Source organism: Nuphar pumila, chromosome 12 (assembly GCF_984573655.1).
Source record: "Nuphar pumila chromosome 12, dmNupPumi1.hap1.1, whole genome shotgun sequence".
Classification (NCBI taxonomy): domain Eukaryota; kingdom Viridiplantae; phylum Streptophyta; class Magnoliopsida; order Nymphaeales; family Nymphaeaceae; genus Nuphar; species Nuphar pumila.
Window position 1 is genome coordinate 22,121,638 of NC_143260.1, and position 21,778 is coordinate 22,143,415.

Consider the following 21,778-nt stretch of genomic DNA (forward strand, 5'->3'; position numbering starts at 1 on the left):
GTTAAAGCATGGATCATGCATTGGAATTTCTCACCCATAAAACTGATAACATCCAAGTGTGGCATCAGTACAACTTTGGTCACTCGTAAAAAATCATGCCAAGGATTACCTTGAAATCATCCAGCAGAGCAATCGAGAATTCGGTCTTGTCAGTCATCTTCTCAAGCCCGACTGGTCTGCCTTCAGATACTCCCAAGATGGGTTGTGCTCCCAAATTCATTGCTTTCATATGGGTTGCTTTTTGGTCGCGCCGCAAGCCTAACCTTGTTGCTTCCTCCTGAGTGATGAACTTGTGTGTGGCCCTTGTATCGATCATCACCTTGGTAGCTCTTCCATTGATGGTCACTTCCAAGTACTTCAGTTCTTTTTTCATTGGGGATATAACAGAGGTAGGTCCTTCTAATGCATTCACCCTTCACAAGGTCCCCATCTTGATTTTTTTTCCTACGGGTTCCTCTTCACCCTCAATAGCATTAACAACCTTACTCCTTTGGTTTGAATTAGGCCATTGTCTTTCAAAGTGGTTTCCATTGCAATACTAGCACTGAACTTTTTGATGGTACCTCAGATTCTGATTTTATGATGTTGGTCTATTTCTCAAGATCCTTTTTGGTCGTGCTTGAGTCTGGTCCCTTTGATCTCAAGGGGGTGGCCAATGCTAATTTTCTCCATGTTAGCCTATCTCATTCACTCGATCATCCCTGTGAAATGGCTTTGTCTCAGGTCCACCATGTAGGGGGCATTTCGATAATTTGTTCTGTTGCGGCCAAAGCGCTACTCAGGTCAGTCGACCTTAACTGAGTTAACTCTTGTTGAGCCCAAGTCTTTAGTCCCTTTTTTAAGAAGTAAACATGATCCTTCTTAGCCATGTCTTCGATATCAAGCACCGTTGATGAGTAAGTAGTCATGTATTCCTTAATGGTCCTTGTATGTCTCAATGCCATCAGCTTGTCACGAGCCTTTTCTCCAACATTGTGCAGGAGAAAATATTCCCGCATCTCTTTCTTAAAGACGACCCACAACTTAATCACCAATCTTCCCCATTCCATGTTGTGATATTGTGTTCTCCACCATACAACAACATCATCAACCAAATATCTAGCCGCAATGCATATCTGATCAACATCTTCTTCGGTCTCAGCTTGGTCAAAGAATTACTCTATATCCCATATCCAATTCTAAAAAATCCTCGCTTCTCTTTCTCCTTTAAACTTTGTCGACTCGATTAGCTTCAATCTGGGTTTTTCTAGTCAAACCACTAGTTTTTTCCTATTTCCAATACAACAACAACAACAACAACAACAACAACAACTACACCTTCATCTCAAAACAATTGGGGTCGGGGATATGAACCAAAAAAGAAAATCATTCTGGGTCTTCCACATGAATCCTTCTCCTCCAATCATTTCTATCCAATGTCATGTCCTCGGTGAGGTTCAAAGCATTCATATCCTTTCCTATCACCTCCATCCATGTCTTCCTAGGCCTACCCCGACCTCTTTTAACTAATATATTTTCCCATTTCTCCATCCTTCTAACTGGCGCATCATTAGGCCTTTGCCGAATATGTCCAAACCACCGTAAACGATTCTCTCTCATCTTATTTTCAATGAGTGCAACGCCAACCTTCTTACATATCTCCTCGTTCCGAATCTTATCTTTTATTGTATTTTCACACATCCATCTCAGCATACGCATCTCAGCTACACTCATTTTTTTAATATAATGTCTCTTGGCAGCCCAACATTCCGTACCATATAGTAAAGCGGGCCTAATAGTCGTCCTATAAAACTTTCCCTTCAACCGCAATGGCATTCTACGATCGCACAACACTCCAATTGCACTTTTTCATTTCATTCACCCAACCTTTATCCTATGATTTACATCTCCATCAATTTCTCCATACTTTTGAATGATAGATCCCAAATATTTGAAACAATCATCCACCGGTATTTCTTGCTCACCAAGCTTCACTACACTCCCATCATTGCTTCGTTGCTTACTAAACCGACATTCTATGTATTTTGTCTTACTCTTACTCAACTTAAAACCTCTTGCTTCTAATGTCTGTCTCCATAATTCTAACTTAGCATTAACCCCAGCTCTAGACTCATCAATCAAAACAATATCATCAGCAAACAACATACACCACGACACATTTTCTTGAATTGATCTCGTAAGCTCATCCTATTTCCAATATTTCCTAAATTTTTGGCATTACCCACACCACCAATACTATTACCCAGTAGCCCTTCCAAGACTCCATATCTCTCCTAGAGTTCACGCATTTCGATCTCCTGAGTACTCAATCGATTCATTAGCTCTTGTACGGTGGCCATTAACTCTTCGACCTCAACCCTCACATCACCATCTAATTTTCTAAATTCATCTTGTGCCCTGTTGATCACCCGCGTTTCTACAAGACTGCTTTTAGGTAACACACTTCCACTGCCTCTTTAACAACTTTTTTCTTTTTTATTCTTTTTTCTTTGTGGGACTTTCAAGTGAGTTCACTTGGTTTTTTATCATGTGTGCCCTGGTTTTGAGATCTTTATATCTTGATTTTCTATCAACAATGAAACTATAGTAACAAAAAATTATGCATTTATTGCTTATGTTAATCTAAGCCTTTGAGAATGCTTTTCCCCATCATTTTAGTACTTCCTTTATATAGGAGCCAATCAGAGGCTTTCTTGAGAATTGCTATCACAAATGCTTAACTTTTGTGTGATACTGGTGAAACCATTATGGTTTTACATATGTATTGTTTTGTACCTTAGCTTGGTTTCAACCACTTTAGGTGGTACTGAAAAGTCAAACAATTTGCTTTTCTTTCTTGTGTGCATTGGCAATGGAGACTTTCTTTGTTGTGTAAAAATTTGACAGTTAATGTCATAGCCACCTATAGCGCTGATATTTTGAAAATATCACGATATTAGTGGGTTTTCAAGGTGTAAACACCCCAAATTTTCCTCACTCATTCTCAAACAATCCTCCTTGTTCAGTGCCAACCCTGTTAGGTCAGTGTAGGAGTCAAACACCGAGTCAGTTTCAGAAAATCACCATTTTAGCCATTTTCATTAGGAAAATTACCACTTTACCCCTAGGCCATCCCGAACACCAGTCAGTCGGAGTCAACCAAGCTCATTGGTCAGTTCAGGTCAGTCAAAATATCAATCATCTCAAGCTCATCTGAGCTCACAATGAACAAACCATTTTCATTTCTGACCATTCCTGCCAAAATGGGATCATTTCTTAAAAAATGAGCTCATTTCTCAATCAAATCCAAGCCAATTGTCTCTGAGTCCGTCATTCATAGTCAGTCATACTTCCCAGAGTATAACTTGAGCTCACCAGAAGTTCAAGCACTCCAGTTTCAGTTCAAAACCATTTCCAAGTGTCTAGGAGCCCATTTTAGTCCATTTTAGCTCTTTTAGCTGAAATTGAGTTGAGTTCAGTCAATTAAGTTAGTGTTCAAGCTTTGATTTTAGTTCATCTCAGTATTACTGACCTTTGTTTTAGCTCAAACCCAGTTCAGGTTCGTAATTCACTTCATTCCAATGACCATTCCATACCATTTCTCTAAAAATGGCAGCTTTTCTTGAAAATTCAGTCGAAAAGGTCAGTTGAGTCAGTGCCTGGTCAGTTCATTTGAGTTCTGAAACTCTAAAACTCAGCTCAATCCAGCTCATTTCAGTTCAATCCAGCTCGAACCTCAATTTTCAGTGTCACTCTGATCCAGTAGAGTCCCGAAAACCATTTCTTGAGCTATTTTGCAAATTTTATCAATTTTAATGCTTTTTAAACTGGTACAGCTGCCAATCGGGGTCTAACATCTAAAATTCTCCATTCAGGGTCTGCATTTCGCATGTCATTTCTCATCATTTCATATCATTTCTTAGCATTTCATAACATTTCATCACATTTCATTTCATTTTCGAAGTCCAGAACTCCAGCTTTATAAATTTCAATCCAGATTGAGTTTTAAAAGTTTTCAGAAATCAATTTTAAACCTCAAGTTTCCAAAATTGACATTTTCACCCCGGGAGTCTAAATTTGGAAATATTTTCTCAAGAAAAATAATCTGAATTTCTTTCAAAATCAAATTTTCAAGTTTTACACTGGATTTGCTTCGCAATGAGCTATTGAACTTCAAAATCTGAGCTCGTTTCAAAAACTGTCAAAAATAGCTCGTTTCGGTTGGAAGCATTTTCTCGAGAAAAACAATCTGGATTTCTTTCAAAATCAAATTTTCAAATTCTACATTGGATTTGCTTCGCAATGGGGTATTGAACTTCAAAATCCGAGCTTGTTTCAAAAACTGCCAAAAATAGCTCGTTTCGGTTGGAAGCATTTTCTCGAGAAAAACAATCTGGATTTCTTTCAAAATCAAATTTTCAAATTCTATACTGGATTTGCTTCGCAATGAGGTATTGAACTTCAAAATCCGAGCTCGTTTCAAAAACTGCCAAAAATAGCTCGTTTCGTCTGGAAATTTTTCTGAAAAGACTATTTTACCCCTCTAATCTTCAAAATGAATTTCAAAATTGAAATTTGGACCCGCTCTGAGATGGCCCATTCATTTGCATTTTTATTTTATTAAAAAAAAAAATGCTTCTTTTTATTTGTTTATTTTTGTTTTTATTGATTTTTATTTATTTTTTATTTTTATTTTTTTTTAGAGAGGAGGTGGGACCCACAAGGTGGTCACCCAAGCCTCCAGCCCCACTTTCCATTTTCTCATTTTTTTTCTTTCCCTTTTCCTTTTTCCCTCCTTTTCTTTCTTTCTTTTCTTTTTCCCTTTTCTTTCCTTTCTTCTTTTCCTTCTTCCTTCTTTCCTTCTTCCCTTCCTTCCTCCCTTCTTTTCCCTCTTGCCCAGCCATTCACGTAAAGGGTTCTCTCCCCCTTTCCCATTTTCATTAAACCCTAAGTAGAGGCCCTATTAAAACCTAAGTTCTAAAACAAAAAAAAAAAAGAAGAAGAAAAGAGCCATACGGCTCTCTCCCATCTCACGCCTCTCTCTCTCTCTCTCTCTCTCTCTCTCCCTTGAGCTCTCTCCTTCTCTCTTGGCTGTTGCAGCTTCAACAGCCACCTCCATCATCATCAATAGCAGCTGCACCTTCACCTCTTCCAGCCGGTTCACCTCTTCCAACCTCTTCTACACAGCAGCCTGCACTCTAGCCGGCAGCCACCAAGGAGCATCTTCACTGTAGCACTACTACAGCTCCACCTTCGACCTCTGCAGCAACTCTAGCCTTCATCACCAACAGGTCCAGCTACCTCGAGTTCCAGCCACCAGATCGTACCTCCAAAGGACGTCCAACACATCTCCATTTCGGCCATTATAGCCCTGGTACCGCCCCTCCATCACTGCGGTTTCATCAACCAACGTCAAGGCAGCCTCCTTCAGCCCATTGATCCAGCAGCTTCAGCGCCACCATCTTCCTTTGATTCCAAGCCATACCAATCTGCAGCCAACACCTTGCAGCAGTCTACTAACATCCATATTGGTGCCTATCTCCAGTCAAACACCTTCATTGCAGCAGGGTTTCTAAGGTAAGATCGACCCTTGTTTTCATCTTCTATATTTATGTTGCACAGGTCGCGTAATATTTACCTTCGTAATTCGTTAAAAGGGAGATCCTTGAGGGATGCTTTGTAGACATCAACATGAAAACCAGTCCAAACTGGATTCACGTTGATGAAAGATAGCTTTTACAATTTTATAAAGATATGAAAGGATAGTCTTTTATAACAAGAGCCATCAGATGAAATGATTCATCCATTCCATGGATGAGATCTTTCATCTCAATAGCCAATATCAAAGTAGGTCATACCCCTATTAGTTTTTATTTATTTTTTTTTATTTTCATATTTGATATAATTTCATGTTCAAATATTACATTTAACTTAATTTTATTATGCATGTTCTTTCATTTTCTATAGTCTTACAAATAGTTAGTTTAGAATCTACAAAATTTCAAGTCTTAGGTAGAGTCCAGTCATCATTTTATGAATATATTTCCATTCAAAAATCCAAAAGAAAATTTTGATAACTTTAGTTCTATGTCTTTGCTTTCTTGCCGAAAATTTGATGCAATTTGGGTTTTGGAACCCTATCAAGCAAATCAAACCCTAAATCGGGTTTTCTGTCATCCAGAAATTTCAATTTCTGCTTTAGCAGACAAAAACCTTCGGATTCATCCTTTTGTGGGATCCGGATCATTCTTCAAAAAATCACAGTAGATTCATGATTGAATCTACTAATGATCTGGAAATTTTGAGCTTTTTCCAATAAGTTTTGACCTCTGTCAAAAATCGGATTTCCCAGACCCCTGGGAAAATTTTGATTTTCCTGTGACAGGGTACAGACATACCCTAATACATCGAGTCTGTTCAATCCGTAGCCTGTCTGCAAAAACTTTCAACATGAAAGTTATTCCTAACATAATTTCCTATCATTTCCCAAAATTTTGGAATTTTTGGATCTGTTTCATTATTTTTATCGGATTTTCCCTTTCTGTCTAACAGATTACAATGTCCAGAAATCTCAGAGATTTAGGTGTCTGATAACGGTGTTCCCTGTTCCAAACCGTAACTCGAATTCAAATGGTGTCAAAATATCAAATTTTCCTATGTTTGTCAGGGACATTTTCCCATAATTTCAGCTATTTTCACATCTGTCTGCCATTTTTCCCACATTTTCTACCGAAACCTATCTGTTTCCTTCATTTACTAGAGTCGCCGGATTCCGATCCGACTTGCCGGAGTGGTACAGCTCCGACCATAGGTCAAAAACAGAAACTGTAAAAGGCAAAAATCCTTGCCTTACTGTCCTCTGTCACCCCATAAAATTTGGGAAACTTTTACGGAAATTTGATATCCTAAATCCCCTTTAGAATCAATATTTTAGGCAAAAATCATAAAATTTAGGGTTTTTATTTGAATTTTCATATTTAAAAGTACAAAAAAATTAGATTTTCAAGCTCCATTCTATTTTTAGGGTTATTTTAGGTGTCCATGCCAAATTTGGTTTAATTCCAAGTTCATTTGCTCCATGTGTTAGTTTATCTTTAAATTCAGAAGCGAAAATCAAGCGAAAATCAGGTTAAATTCGATATTTTATGATATTTTCGCCATTTTAGGGTTTTTATCATGTACATAAGCATGTAGAATCATATTAGGGTTAATTTTAATCTCCTTTGCATTTCATATTTTTCAATTTTGCAAAATTTATTTCAGAAAACCCTGGTTTCAAGGCCATAGTCTTGTTATTGGGGGTATTTTGGTCATTTTGACCTAAATTTCGAAATTTCAATTTCTAATTCTCCCAAAATTTCATGCATATCATCATATTTCATCATATTATGTTTGATTTATTTCATTTGATTTTCAAATTTCCAAAATTTACAAAAATTCTTTCAGAAAACCCTGATTTCAAGGTCATCAGGGGTATTTTGGTCATTTTGACCCCAATTTCGAATTTTCAAGTTTATTTTCGAAATTTATTCATTATTCATCATGTTTATATCAAAGGGGGTATGAATTTGGGTTTATATCTGAATAATATCCGATAATTTCCCATATTTTCGGATAAATTCAGAAAAACCTACATTTTTGTGCTAACCTTGTTTTCTAGTTTTGCAGGAACATTCAAGAAAGAAGACTTAGATTTTATTTTCTTTATTTCAATTCAATGTAATCTCAAATGTAATAATTTGGAATAAGAGTTACATTTCTGCTTAGAATAGGGCTGCATTGCATATAGTTTAATTTATGCAAATTTCAATATGTGATGTATCATTCATGCACATTATTTCAAATTCACTATGGTTTACACGAATGGCACGTGCACAAGCTTTTATGGAGTTTATAAACTCGGTGGGATTCGTATTTATGGCCATAGTCAGAATACGAAGAAAACCAAGATTTATGATCTTCATATTAGCCACATTCAGCCTACACACTTAGGCTAACTTCAAAAATGCACTGCATTTTTCAACCTTTAAAAGGATTTCTCAATTCCTCAATGAAATTCCCTTTTCAAATTCATATTCATTCATTCATATCATTCAAATTGCATTATTTCAAACTCATTTTCCAATTTCAATTTCAGAAAATTCAATTTTCTCAAGAATTTCCAAGTCTTTCTCAGGATCTGATTTTCTCAAAATCCTAAGTTTTCAAATGACATTTCAAAGCATTTCCCAAGTTCAAATCAAGATTTTCCTATGTTTTCAAATTCTCAAATTTCAAAATCCCAAGTTTTTTAGAAATTTATTTTCTCATATTTTCCAGTTTTCTTGAGAATTCATTTTCCATTTCAAAAGTCATTTTCCAATGAATTTCTTGATTTTCTCAGAATTCTCAAATCTATTTTCTCAGAAAAGCAATTCCAAATTTCAAAATCGATTTTCTAAAGTTCAAATTTTCCTGAGAAATCACTTTCCAATGCAAATTTCTGATTTCCAATAAAATTCAATGATTTTCCCAGGAATTCCATTTTCAAGCATTTTCCAGTCCTTTTCTAAATGCATTTCAATTTTCCAAAGCAAACATCATATTTTCTCAAACTTGCATTATTTTCAAAATTCCATAGCACAAGCCTGATTCTCTGTGCATTCTAGGAAAAATAGAGCATAATTTAGATATTTGAGTCAAGTTAAAGCACATAATTGATCCTTGGTTCAATTACCCCTGGTAAAGGCGCCAGGAACGGTTGAACCTCGTATCGACAGGCGGATCCCATTCCACGGAATTTTCCCGCAAATTTTCAAAACGGAGGCGAGTAAATTTTCAAAACAATTTTCAAAACTTTGGTCGAGTTTGACTCGCGGAATTCGTTTCTCTCTCGCAAGGGAGGGGAAAATTTTTTGCGATGATAACACAAGGTCAGCCGATATTTTCAAAATATCACCAGAATTGAAAATATCACTATATTTTTGAGATTTTCAAAACCATCTTTGTTTGTTTGATTATGCGATCACTCTTTTAATTGGCGTTGATGTCTTGGTTTTCATAGTTAATATTATCATTTTCTCACGCTGAAGGGTTGAAATTGTGGTACAATATGTTTTTCCATGCTAGCTACTATGTTGCAATTAGAATTTTGAAGAAATTTCATATTGTTGCACTAATATCATAATCTTACACTCTAAGTAGGAAACTGTCAATAAGCCTGACATGTTGACAAATCTCAATTTTTTGTAATTCATTCCTTCCGTGTGTGGAAATAACTCAGTTTACAAACTTCTGTTCTACTTCCCAAATTGTGCGAACCAACCCCACCACCTTTGCTTTTTTATCATGTGTGCCCTGGTTTTGAGATCTTTATATCTTGATTTTCTATCAACGATGAAACTATAGTAGCAAAAATTTATGCATTTATTGCTTATGTTAATCTAAGCCTTTGAGAATGCTTTTCCCCATCATTTTAGTACTTCCTTTATATAGGAGCCAATCAGAGGCTTTCTTGAGAATTGCTATCACAAATGCTTAACTTTTGTGTGATACTGGTGAAACCATTATGGTTTTACATATGTATTGTTTTGTACCTTAGCTTGGTTTCAACCACTTTAGGTGGTACTGAACATCTAAGAGTGCAATTAACCTGAGTTCCAACATCTTTTCAGATTTTGTAATGTAAAGACATCAAGGACACCACCTCCTCCTGATCCTGATGAACCTGCCAATGTTGCTGAAGCAATAGCATCATGGGGATTGGACTATGTGGTGATAACTAGTGTTGACAGAGATGATTTACCCGATCAAGGTAGTGGCCATTTTGCAGAGACAGTGCAGAGGCTGAAGACACTTAAGCCAAAGATGCTAATAGAGGCACTTGGTAAGACTTTTTTCTTAAATGTTTCCCTTATTCTAAGGCCACTTCAGTGTCATAAAATTATTTCTCATTCTTGTTCTATTTCTCCAAGTGACCATGTATGGATAACACAGTGGATGCTTTCCTTGCAGCAGAAATTTTCTTTTCTAGTCTAGTATAGTATTTTAGGATGTTAGATTTCCTAAGGTTGCTAGGAAAGTCTAATTGATTATCCCACAACTTATATATATGTCCTCGATCTCACAAAACCATAACTATGAGAGTGCATCATCATATTCTATGCCTAACATTAACAATGCCCATGCTATGTTCTTACCTGCTGATTATCTTACAACTTGTAAATGTGACATCTGCCAGAGATCTAATGAAACCCATAAACATGAGACTGCATGATCACATTCTGTGCATAACATTAACAAGTAGAGGTGTTTTCTTTGTTACCCTTTATTGTGTTGGATTGGCAAGCTGGGGTTAGGCAGACACATACTGAACAACAGAGATACAGAACAGGTTAACGTTTGATCTGGAAACCAATAAGAAGGTTTATCTTTCCAGATCCTATCAATGTTCCTATCAACATCATTTCCTCCATTTTAAAAAGTTTATAGCAAAGCTGAGAATAGTCCCATTGGTCTTGGTGGTGTTCCTATAGTAGAAGTTGTTATTTGCTGCTTCAGTATATAGGTGATAGTCTTATGGGTGGTTTGAAAAAAGGCAACATCTTGATCCGTTTATCGGATCATTGGGTTCTATTCTTTTAGAAAACTCTTCACTGTCTAAAACTGAAAAAGTTTCAAAATGTAAAGAATGTAACATGCCCTCATAAAATATATGCAAGTATGTCTTGGAATGTTGTCGAGATCTTAACACTTGTGAACTATGAAATTCATGACTTCTGTTCAATAGTATTTCATAGGATCCTCCGTGCCCACTTCATCTTTATAAATAAAGGAAAAGGTCTTTAATAGGGTTTTCTTTCATTAAAAAAAAAATTGTATTCAACGTAATGTCTTCTTTTTCTTTTTGGTCTGCACCTATTTTATGTTAAAGAATAGCAGTCATATTCTATGATTTGGTATGGTGTCACTCTCTTTTTCTTATAATAGAAAAGCAATTTTTTTTTGTGGGATTCAATTAAAAAGCACATATACATAAATCCATCATGATTCTCATTTTTTTATGTAAGTTTTTGTGAAATTAAAATCAAATTGTATTGTTCAATTATTATGTGAATAGGATGGTTGTTTAATTTAATTATGACCCCATGGTTTTCTGTGTTTACATATGAATTGCTTTTATCCTGAGCTAAATGTTTAAAGCATAACCTGTGTCATTTTCAGAATACTTCTAAAGCAAAAAATGCATAAAAATACTCATTTTTACAATAAGATGAAGGATATACAAGTCAGTCTAGAAATATTATTGTGGGAACATGAACATGTCCTTGAGAAGGAAAACTAAGACAGAGAACATATATAGTAATCTTCAGAAAGTGAAAAAGAACTAACATAGAAATTGAAAGTGTCTTTTTGGATTAAAGAACTCTAATTCATTTGTTTCAATTCCAGAAGCTTAAAGAAATACATATCAATGTTGTGGGTCCTAGTAAATGAACTCAATTTCAAGTAATTGAACTCCAAGTTCCTTGCCTTCTTGATGAATGAATATGCAATGCAACTTTTTAGTTACAGAAGTAATACAAATCAATGCCTGTGACACAAGATTTTGAGATCCAAAGACTGTTCATAAGCAATGGTATTTTCGATGATTTCAAAGAAATTGTTGACAAATATAGAGTTCTGTTAAACCACATAATCTTTGCTTCAGTAAGAATGGAACTATCATAGCTTTGCTCCATAACTATCCTCTTATTAAAAGGATGAATACATCATTGCTGATTCTTATCCTTTGCCTAACTATGGCTAGATGCCATCCTTCTACATTCCAGGTCCACTCTTGCCGAGCTGGTGATAGAAATATACCAACAGTAATTATGGAATATGTGCACGTCCTTTGCTCATAGAAAATGCTAGGCACATACAAAGCATATAACCTTTGTCGAGGATTGGCTCGAGCAGAGCTTGAACCACCTTAGCCTGGGATCGGCTTGAGTCAAGCTCGAGCAAAACTCAGTTCGGCTCTAGCTGAACACCTTTAATTTAAAAATGTTTTCAAAGTTTTTGAAATTTGTTTAAAAAGCTTCTTTGAAAGAGAAAATTTGTGGCATTTTAACCCACACCCCTTCCTAGGGTGACCAACAACTTGCCTGTTAAGGTAAGACCTCTCCTTGGGCCCATGTTATGAACTGAATGAGCCAAGCTTAATCCGGCTTACCAAGCTTATCCGAGCTGGTATGTCTGTTCAATCTCGGATCATTTACATGTATTGAGCCTAAACCTTTGTTCAAGCTTGGCTCATTTATTTTTTAAGAATGAGTTGGAGCTGAGCTTAAACATGTCGAGCCTGAGCTAGCTCCGACTTTGGTTCTTACCTTCCGGACGGTGACACTTGTGGTTTTTCCCAAGCAAGCTCTGACAAGACATGGACCTGACAGCACCTCAATGTGATATCAAGAGTCCATTTCAGGCCATTACATCAAGACTAAAATCCACAAAACATGGGGGTATTGTGCAAATGAGATTCACATTTTAAATCTCTTGAGGTCTCATGAGATTAGAGTTGGCACACAAATGAGATTCGCTTTCTAAAACAACTCTCATTTGCAAAGGCAAATGAGTTTCACTTTCTCACGAAGGTACTTTTTGCTTGCTTTTGCAAAAAAAAAAAAAAAAACAATGAGAGAAGAAGTGAATGATAGAACCAAATGTACCCTAAGTGTACCCTAGGTGATCTCTCTTCCTAAGCAAAGATTGAGAGTTGATCACACCATTGGCACCTGTTACCGTAAGAGGTGCCTTGGATGTTATCTTAAAAATGAAAGATACCATCAAAACAGTCGATACGCTCATTGTGAGCCGTTCATTTTAAACCATTCTGATGCCGTCCATCCGAAAAAATAGTGGGGCCCATCCAACGGCATCAAGAGGTGCTCTGACAGAATACCGTCAGAGCATGCTCTGATCCCATCTCCCCCCACACACCCCCCCCCCCCCCAAAAAAAAAAAAAGAAGACCAATAAAAGCAACAAAACACTTGGCCATGGCTTTTTGTTTTTTTTTTAATGATTTCATTAACCAGGATCTTGACCTAAGGAATTCCAAATTGTAAAAATCTCGGGTTGCTAACTTTGAGGCAATAGGTGGGCCACCCCCTACATCACAGAGACAGAGAAGAGACAGGACGCAAGTTCGAAACACGAATAGGCAATCTCTTCTTCATATGAGGTGCTGCATTGACTTTGAGGGCCTCTTTTCGCAGGGAATAAGGCCCCCTCATTTGCTTGCCATGGTGAGCCTCGTTGGAAACGCATGCGATGCTGTGTTTCCGCAGAAAGCCCTCCTTTTCTGTTGTCATGCAAACACGCCCTAAGAATTGTATTCTCAGGAGTGGAAAGGGATTTCAATTGCACCTTGGATTCCAGTTCCCCACGATTCCACCAATCCAAACATCCCTTAGGAAGCATTTGAATGTGCGGATGAGTGTGCCCCACTTAGCCGATATCCCCTCTCTGAATTCCGGCATCTAGGCGGCCTTCATCCCATGACGCAAAGTCCCCTCACGGTGAACACCAGGCTGACCTGATATGCAGGTCCTACTGGTTCACTATCTTGGTCTGTTTACTGCAGGCCATTTGCCTGGAAAACATCATGAACTGAGACTCGGTCAAGGTCGAGGCTTAACTGGCTCGATGGATTTAAGAGGACACAAAAAGTCTCAGCTTGCAAAAATGCCAACACTGGGATTGAGAGTAGGGGTGCAAACAGACCGGATACAGGCGAACATCTGATAGGAATCCAACATTATTTTCAAATTCAGATCTTTAAAATAAGACCTTAATGTGTTCAAATTTAATTCAAATTTGTTAATCGGATTATTTTTGGATTCAGAAAAGATTAAATTAGCAATTTAAGCCAAATCTAATTCAGATTCAAATCAAATTCCAATCCACTTGTACTTTTTTTCCTATGAAACAAGCTTCTACTTAATCCTTTTTCATAGGATCCTGTATTACCACATATTTTGGATCTAGATCCAACCTTACATCACCGAACACGGTTTAGATCCCAATTCAGATCTACGGTTTGAATTTCATATTCAGATTGAGATCTGGCATGAACCATCCTGCATCCAATCCGTCTCAACCCTTAATTGAGACCAAATAGTTGAAGCTTCCATTCAACCAGAAAACAGAATTCCTGGATTATACATTCAATATGGGCTTCTTGATTTATAGAAAGACTAGATATTTACAAAAAATAAAGGACCCTTGAAAGCCAAAGTGCTTAAACATCATTTTTTGCTTCTTGGAACAAAAATGCACAATAATTATCCATCCAAAGGTAGGCATGTTGAAAATATAAGACTGAATTTCTTGTCATGCATTTCCCATTCTCAATTTCCATATTTCCTTTCCTAACTTTCTGCTGGTACCCAAAAAATCCAAGAAAAAAAAAGACTTCTCTTGATTCTGCAGCTTGTGGAAACTTGGCCGGAGAAAGGCACCCTAGTACTAAGAGCAGCTCATGGGCTTCTACTGAATTACTTCACTTGGTAATCTCTCCTTCTGTATCATCCTCAACCAAGTCGCTGTAACTTACACACACACACGTACCCGGTGCCAAACAGAGACACGTGTCTGTGGTGAATCATGTTTAGATAGTTCCTCTTGCACTTCCCCAGTGCTTGATGAATTCTCCAAATATTCACTAGTGACTGTCAGATAATTGTGGTGGTATTTTCTGCTGTACAGGTTCCTTGGGAAGCTTGGTGATCTGCAGATCTTGTTGTCTACGTTGCCTCTGCAAAATAAGAACAGATCTCAAATGACCTCTCTCTCTCCAAGGAGACCAAAATAAGAACAATTGTTTTTAAGGATCCAGGGAACTTTTAGTTACCAACTACCAAGCCTTTTATGTATGAAAAAGATACACGTGATCTTAGGATGTACCACAGAATGTCACCCCCGCTCCCAGTTCTGTGGCGTTTACCATCAAGGGTCGTTTGTCCCCCACATTTCTGAATTGTATATACCTACAATGCACACCACCTAGACATAAACTTCACACGGTTAATAGCAAAAAGGCATCAAGAGAGGAAGCAAGGCGTTGATAAACCAGGCCAGCAAAAGTATCCTATTTCCTTATAACCATTGGAAGAATATTCATTACAAGAAGTCATTCATAGGTAAGTCAAAATAAAATTTTGACTTGGTAAAATTTTCCTAATTTTTTAAATGCAGAAATGCAAAACAAAAAAGAAAAGTTAGAGAGGGTTCTTAACTTGTTATTTTTGGCTAATACCTAGACGGAGCAAATATTGCAACTCGTGTGGAGACATTAAGAAGTCTAGAACAAGCAACAACTAGTAGGTCCCATGTAAATGGAACGAACAAAGCAGTGACACTTGAATACTGAACTGCACATTCGCATACCTAACCCAGCTGAAGACTCACCCAAATATGAATTACAGTTTTAGGTGAACAGACCATCTCGGTATTAGAAAAGGCCTCTAACTCAACATAGCTTGGAGCAAGTTTTGGATGAGAATATCCATGTCTATACTGCTTGATTACATCTGTTGGACAGGCCTGCCAGAATCGCTCAATTTATCAGCTGAGGGAGGTGTTTTACTTTGTAAAAGAAATGGTTTTCCCTTAAGAATCTGAACCAACAGGTAGCACAACACGCTGAACAACACTATAAAACATTCATGCTTTCCCAACAATATTGGAGTTAGGGTCATGGTTCATCAAGGCCACAAGCAAAGCATTGATGACTTTGAAGAGTTTATTCATCAATCTCATAAATGATGTCTTTTAAATACCATGAACACAGAAATCTCTGCAAGAGTGGTGCAAAACATTCTTTGATCACGGTAAGGAGCCAGAAAAGTTTGCAGAACTCCCAAAACACTGAATTGAACACGAACAATGAAAACTTAAATGGACATTCTCTTAAGTGTCACTTTCCATCCCTTAGGGCCCCAAGTCCAACTATCTTGGGAACCACTTCATATCATTTAGGACTTTCCAAATGCACCAAGTACAAAAATGGTAGAGTTAAGGTCATGGGATGAAAGTAAATGGAAACAGAGTAAAAATTCTGGTTGAACAATGTGACAAAAACAAAAGGTTTTTCCAGTTGTCAGCCTCATCCCGTAGAATTAAATCCTTAAAAAATGGGGGAGATGATTTATGGTGTTCAGAGACAGCTACAAAATTCTTCAGAAGATTGTTTACCCTATTATTTTCCAAGAATGAGAACTTAGATTTACATGAAGATATTGGATAAAGTTCAGTGACCTTGGAGGCTCCTTTTAGTGAAAGGTAACTTGGTCTATGCCATCAACAAGGTAACTTGGTCTATAGCATCAGGCAAATCACCAGGTCCAGATGGATTCCTATTTTGTTTCTTCATTATTGTTGGAAAGATTGTAAAAAAGATATCATGCTCATGATGCAGGTACTCTTCTGAAATGGGGAAGTGTTGAGGGGATTAGGCAAGTCTAAGCTTATCCTCGTTCCTAATGTGAATGGGCAGATGATGTCAGGTGTACAGGTCCATTTCATTCTTAAGCAACCTGTACAAAATCATATCCAAAATATTGACGGAGCAATTAAAGAAAGTGTCTGATTACCGAATCCCATGAACCAGCATCTCCTGATACTGGGATAAGATTCCAGGACTGTGATATCATAGCTCATGAGGCCATACATTCATTTAGAAGAGATAAAACTCCCAACTTTCTGAAAATTGACCTAGAGAAGGATTTCGGAGTCAAGTGGGAGTTTTGTTTCTCTTGCAGGGATAGAATGTTGTTTTGGAAAAAGTGCACCAACTGTGTAAAGGAATCTTTATTTTCAGCCTTGATTATGGTCAACTTCAATGGACAATATGGCCAAAGATTCAACTCTAGAAGGGATTGAGACAAGGTGACCTTTCACTCCTTTACTTTTTGGTATTGTGAGAGAGGGATTCAATTTAGTACCTAATAAGGCTGTTTATCTTGGTTTCCTCAAGGGGTTAAAACTGCCAGGTGTTCAGTGGACTACCTGTTTAATGTTTGATGATGACCTTCTCTTGCTGGGGTCAGCCTCTTATGCTGAGTTCTGAAAGACTTGGTTGCTGTTAAAAATTTTTGAAGCTGCCTCAAGCCTAAGCACTAAAGAAAGTGAATGTATGTTGCTTCTTTTTAATGTGGACGAATACCTGAGTATTAAAGTAAATGTATTGATGAAAGTTTGTTATTCTCTTGGAAAGAATCCCTGTTTTTGTCCTTTCCCACATTTTTAAACTTCCATAAATTTGTTTATGAGATTGTTGCACTATTCCTGAAGAAATATTCTGTGGAGCTAAACCCATCAGCTTAGCAGCTACCTTCTAATGGTATCTTAGAGACATCACCCTGTTTAGTTTCAAATATTAGGAAAAAAATTCATATTTTTCTTCGGTCCAAAAGAAAACTAGATGTAGCCTTTGCAACATAATCATGATTTACAAGGATCGCAAAATTGCCCAATGGATGACATCAATGGATTAGTTATATGATAGCTATAATACCTGAAATTCGGTATAATGCATCTTTATTTCAGGTGCTACTCTGCTAAGTTATTTTTGTAGTAGAACAGAGATCAAGAAGACTACAAAGGGAAAACACTTAGGCATAGAGAATGTAACTAAGTGAAACAAGTAATACCTGGCCAAAAATTTTCCTAGTAGTAGTAAGACAAGTATTAAAGAGCATGAAGGAGAAGATAAAAATTACCTCGGACACAAGATCTTTTGCAGCTGCAACACCAAGATAACCAACCGCCTCACAAACAAGGCGTATCTTCTTCTCATTTAAATGCCTGTTTGTATCTAAAACAAACCTGTATCAACATGGTTTATCTAATCAATACTCATGAATAGATAATTTATGTTCCTCAGATTCTTTTTGGGAAATGATGCAACTTATAGGATAAGAAAAGGAGATTAGACAAACAAAGAAAATAGAGGAAGAAAAAAAAAAGATGAGTGCAAGAGCATCCCAGCGCTAACAGCAATAATTGGCCGATGATTTACTTCAAAATTTCATTTATAAGCATTGTTTTAATTAGTATCATTCTTTGCCTAACAAAATGACAACAGGTCTCATGGAAAACTATATATTTCATAATATTGAACCTTAAGTGTGCAGGTTCAAACTTGTGAACGGATCAAACTCATTCAAACAAGTATGTGATCGACATTTGATTCGAGAGTGCTTCTGTTATTGGACTGCTATTACTAACCTGTTTACATCTATGCAATCATCGTTTCTACCATTGTTCGGGTTCTTATTTCTCTTTTTAGTCTACTTAAGACGACTTTTACGAGATACCATCTTTACCTCCTCGATTTTTTTTTGGAGGAATAAGAACCTTTGCATCTTGTGATTGTCCCTACGCATCTTCTACATCAGCCATGTCTGCATCCTGAAGATCAAGGGGCTCGTCTTCGTATATCGTTTCCAGGACACTATCTTCCTCCATGAAAACTGTTATCTGCAGGGTTTGGAGCATCTTGGTGATCACAAAAACACGAGAATGACCGCTTCATACATTTCAAATGCAACAGAGCAATTTTAGCAACAAATACAGAATTGCAGAGTCTACACAATTTATGTCGTTCTCAACCAGTAGTCGTAACAAGTTTAACATTCGACAAGATAACTTGGAACTCAATAAGCTACATGTCAAGCTAGAAGTAGGCAGCAACCAACTTCAGAATGGGAATGAAGGGATTCAAAATTATGGCACAAGTAATAAAATTCATGAAGAAATATCAATTGGGTTGTTCTTGTTTCTTATCAAACAGAGTATTCCTCAAGTTTTAGAATGAACCCCCTTGTTTTTGGTCGCAAAACAAACGATTTTTGCGGTTTACTGATTGTGGTTATCAAATTCTTTCTTTATTGCACGTTTTTTAAGCATACCTGTATCATCAAACAGCAAATAGACGATAATAAACTATGCCATTTCTGCTGGCCTTAGAGCAAGTGAGAGAGCCTACATTACCACTCATGAAGATCAACAAAACGTTGAACCCATGAACGGAACAAGATAGAAAACTGAAATAGAAATATAAAAAAATAAGAAGTTAAAAAAAAAAGAAACTAGAGACAGATACAAAGCCAAGCTCAACCAGGATCTGCTGGACTAGAAGGCACCACAGATGAGTGGGAAGGGGAGGTCTCTAAGATACATACGAAGAAATGAAGAATCACATATACATCAATCAGGATTTTATGGACAAGATTATTAAGAACGATCAAAATTTTATGGAAAAGATTATTAAGAACGATCCAAACAAACCTCCAAGCAGTAAGCAGCCACATCTTCCATATCAACCTCAGCCTCCATCGCTTGCATCGTCTAATCTGAACAGAGCTCAGGAGCACATCAAGCGTGAAAGACTCCTCTTTGACAATTACGTCCAAGATCTTCACATCCTATTAAAAAGGACCACAAAGATTGGGCAGGACAAGAATAAATGAAAGGTAGTTTGAAGCACACACCAACTAGAAAACTGAAAACTCAACTTCTTTAAATAACTGTGAGTCCGAACCCTATCATGCAAAATTAACCAAGCCAAGACACGAGATCTTGGGAAAGAACCCTTAACCCATAACACGCACTCAGAGAACCAATCGGCCTTCAGGAGGAGCAACGATCTATACACTTTGTGGGTGTGGAACGCACCATTTAGCACAATCGCCCATTGTAACCACTGATCATAATTTGCCGCATCCTCAATTTGATCTCTGAAGAACGATAAGACTCTCAATCACATGCTTCGCAAGTACGAGATCGCCAACCCTTGGGTTCCATGACGAAGAAGAGATAAATCAAGAGCATCATATTTAATATGAAGCAAACGAGCACAAGGAGATCCTGGTTGATAGGTCATCCAGCATTGCTTGGCCACAAGAACAATACTCATCTGTTTGGGCGCAAAAATACCTAAGCCAGATATATGCATAGGTAACACCACCGTTTGCCAACCAACCAAATGGCGCTTACCCTGGAGTTGACACCCAGACCAAAGAAAATCCACCATTAAATGACAAATTTGTTTCTCCACACCCACATGCATTACAAACATTGACATGAAAAATTTGGGGATAGAAGGAAGAACATATCTAATTAAAGTCAGACGGCCAGCGATAGAAAGCTAAGACGCCTTCCACGAAAAAGCTTATTTTTCATTTTTTGAATAGTTAGAGCCCAAGCAATGGAGGAGAGGCACTTCACTTGTAATGGCATGCCCAAATACATCATCAACAACTCATATATCGCGCAATTAAAAATCTGTCATCCTGCTGCAAGCATAGAAGACTCAATATTGAACATAGTAAGAGAGCATTTGTTATCATTTAGAGAAAGCCCAAAAAGTGAGAGAGAGAGAGTCGGGTATTCCAGTAGCATTTACAAGGTGCCTTAAATGGTCTTTGATTTGGGTTGGATCAAACTTGAATTGGATCTGCATCTAGCTATGCTGACTCTGCCATTGTCAGTCTCAAATTCGGCTTAATATTCTCAATCTATATGATCATCCAATCTGAAAGCAAAATCCCAAGCCCAAAGGTCCAAACCTTTTTTGTACTTTACTCCTATCTATATATGATTTGAGGTGAACAATGGATCCGGTAAATTTGGGCTTGGCTCGTTTAAGCCTGGCTTGGCTGTCCCAACGTAGCAAACTTACCGAGCTCAGACACCACGCCTAGGTTCTACCAGTCAAGCTTGAGTAAGATCGATTAAGCTCATTAAGCCCGATTAAGCACTATATTTCTCTATATAAATTGTTTTTTTTAGTATAAAGCCAAAAAAAACTAGGTCCTACCCTAGGGATGTAAATGGATCAGTTCAGATCCGATGTAGGCATTACTGAATCATACATAGATTTGAAATTTAATGCAGACTCAGATGAAAGAAGCTACTGCTGAATCAAGAGATATGCTTTTACAGGTAATTGCAATCGGATGTGGTTGGCTTCAACAGCAAAGTCTCCAAGTCCAAATCGAATTGGAATCGAAATCCGATATATAGGATGCTAGATTCCGTATTGATCAGCCTAACGGATTTGTGATGAAAAAGATGCATAGCAAAATCCTTCAATTTTGAAGGGCTGCAATTAGAGTAACAAAATCTTGAATTGTAAGCAATATCTAAATCTTAAACAGGTAGAAGAAAAAAATGGAGAAAAACTATGTACACTGTACATGACTTTGAATTCATAACATACTAGCAATCAGTTTTCAGGGAAGAGCTCATCCTTGACAGCTGGTGCTATCCATAGAATTTGAGTGATAGTAATATCCCACAACTCATTATCTTCTTTATTAACTAAAATCTCCCCATCTTTCATGGCCACTATCATCTTCTTCAACAACAGTGGGATCAAAATCTGCAATCTGTCACTGGTACCCAACTCTGTCTTCATACAAGTATCCATCCTCCTCAAGACACCCAGCCAGAAAGATCTAAATCCAGGAAAAGATGATATTAGTTGTAGAAATTGAATGAAAGTATCTGTTAGAAACTCCAAAGCCAAAATCAGTGTTCCCTCCATGCTGTGCATCTCCTTCTCAGAGTTTTCTCTTTTCGAATACTCGATCGCTTTCTCTAACAGATCGTCACCCATGGCAAATATCACATGATTGAAGCAATGCATGCACACATTTGGAGTAAATCCCAGCCCTTCAGCCTTTGTGAAACACCTCTGCAATGTCGACACTGCATGATTCCTGATCTCTTCTCTCCTCACTAGGGAAATTTTCCGAACGCTTTCAACT

General features: G+C 37.4%; 1 protein-coding gene across 1 annotated transcript in view; it reads left to right on the plus strand.

Annotated features, from left to right (window-relative positions):
- The first annotated feature begins 284 nt into the window (after positions 1–284).
- Positions 285–21,778, plus strand: part of LOC149820279 (uncharacterized) — a 56,739-nt gene continuing 35,245 nt past the window's right edge. Inside the window, exons 1-4 of the mRNA XM_089981776.1 lie at positions 285–389; positions 505–559; positions 5,271–5,556; positions 9,633–9,844. Of these exons, the coding sequence (XP_089837902.1) occupies positions 285–389; positions 505–559; positions 5,271–5,556; positions 9,633–9,844 (658 nt within the window). The remainder of the gene's footprint in view (positions 390–504; positions 560–5,270; positions 5,557–9,632; positions 9,845–21,778) is intronic.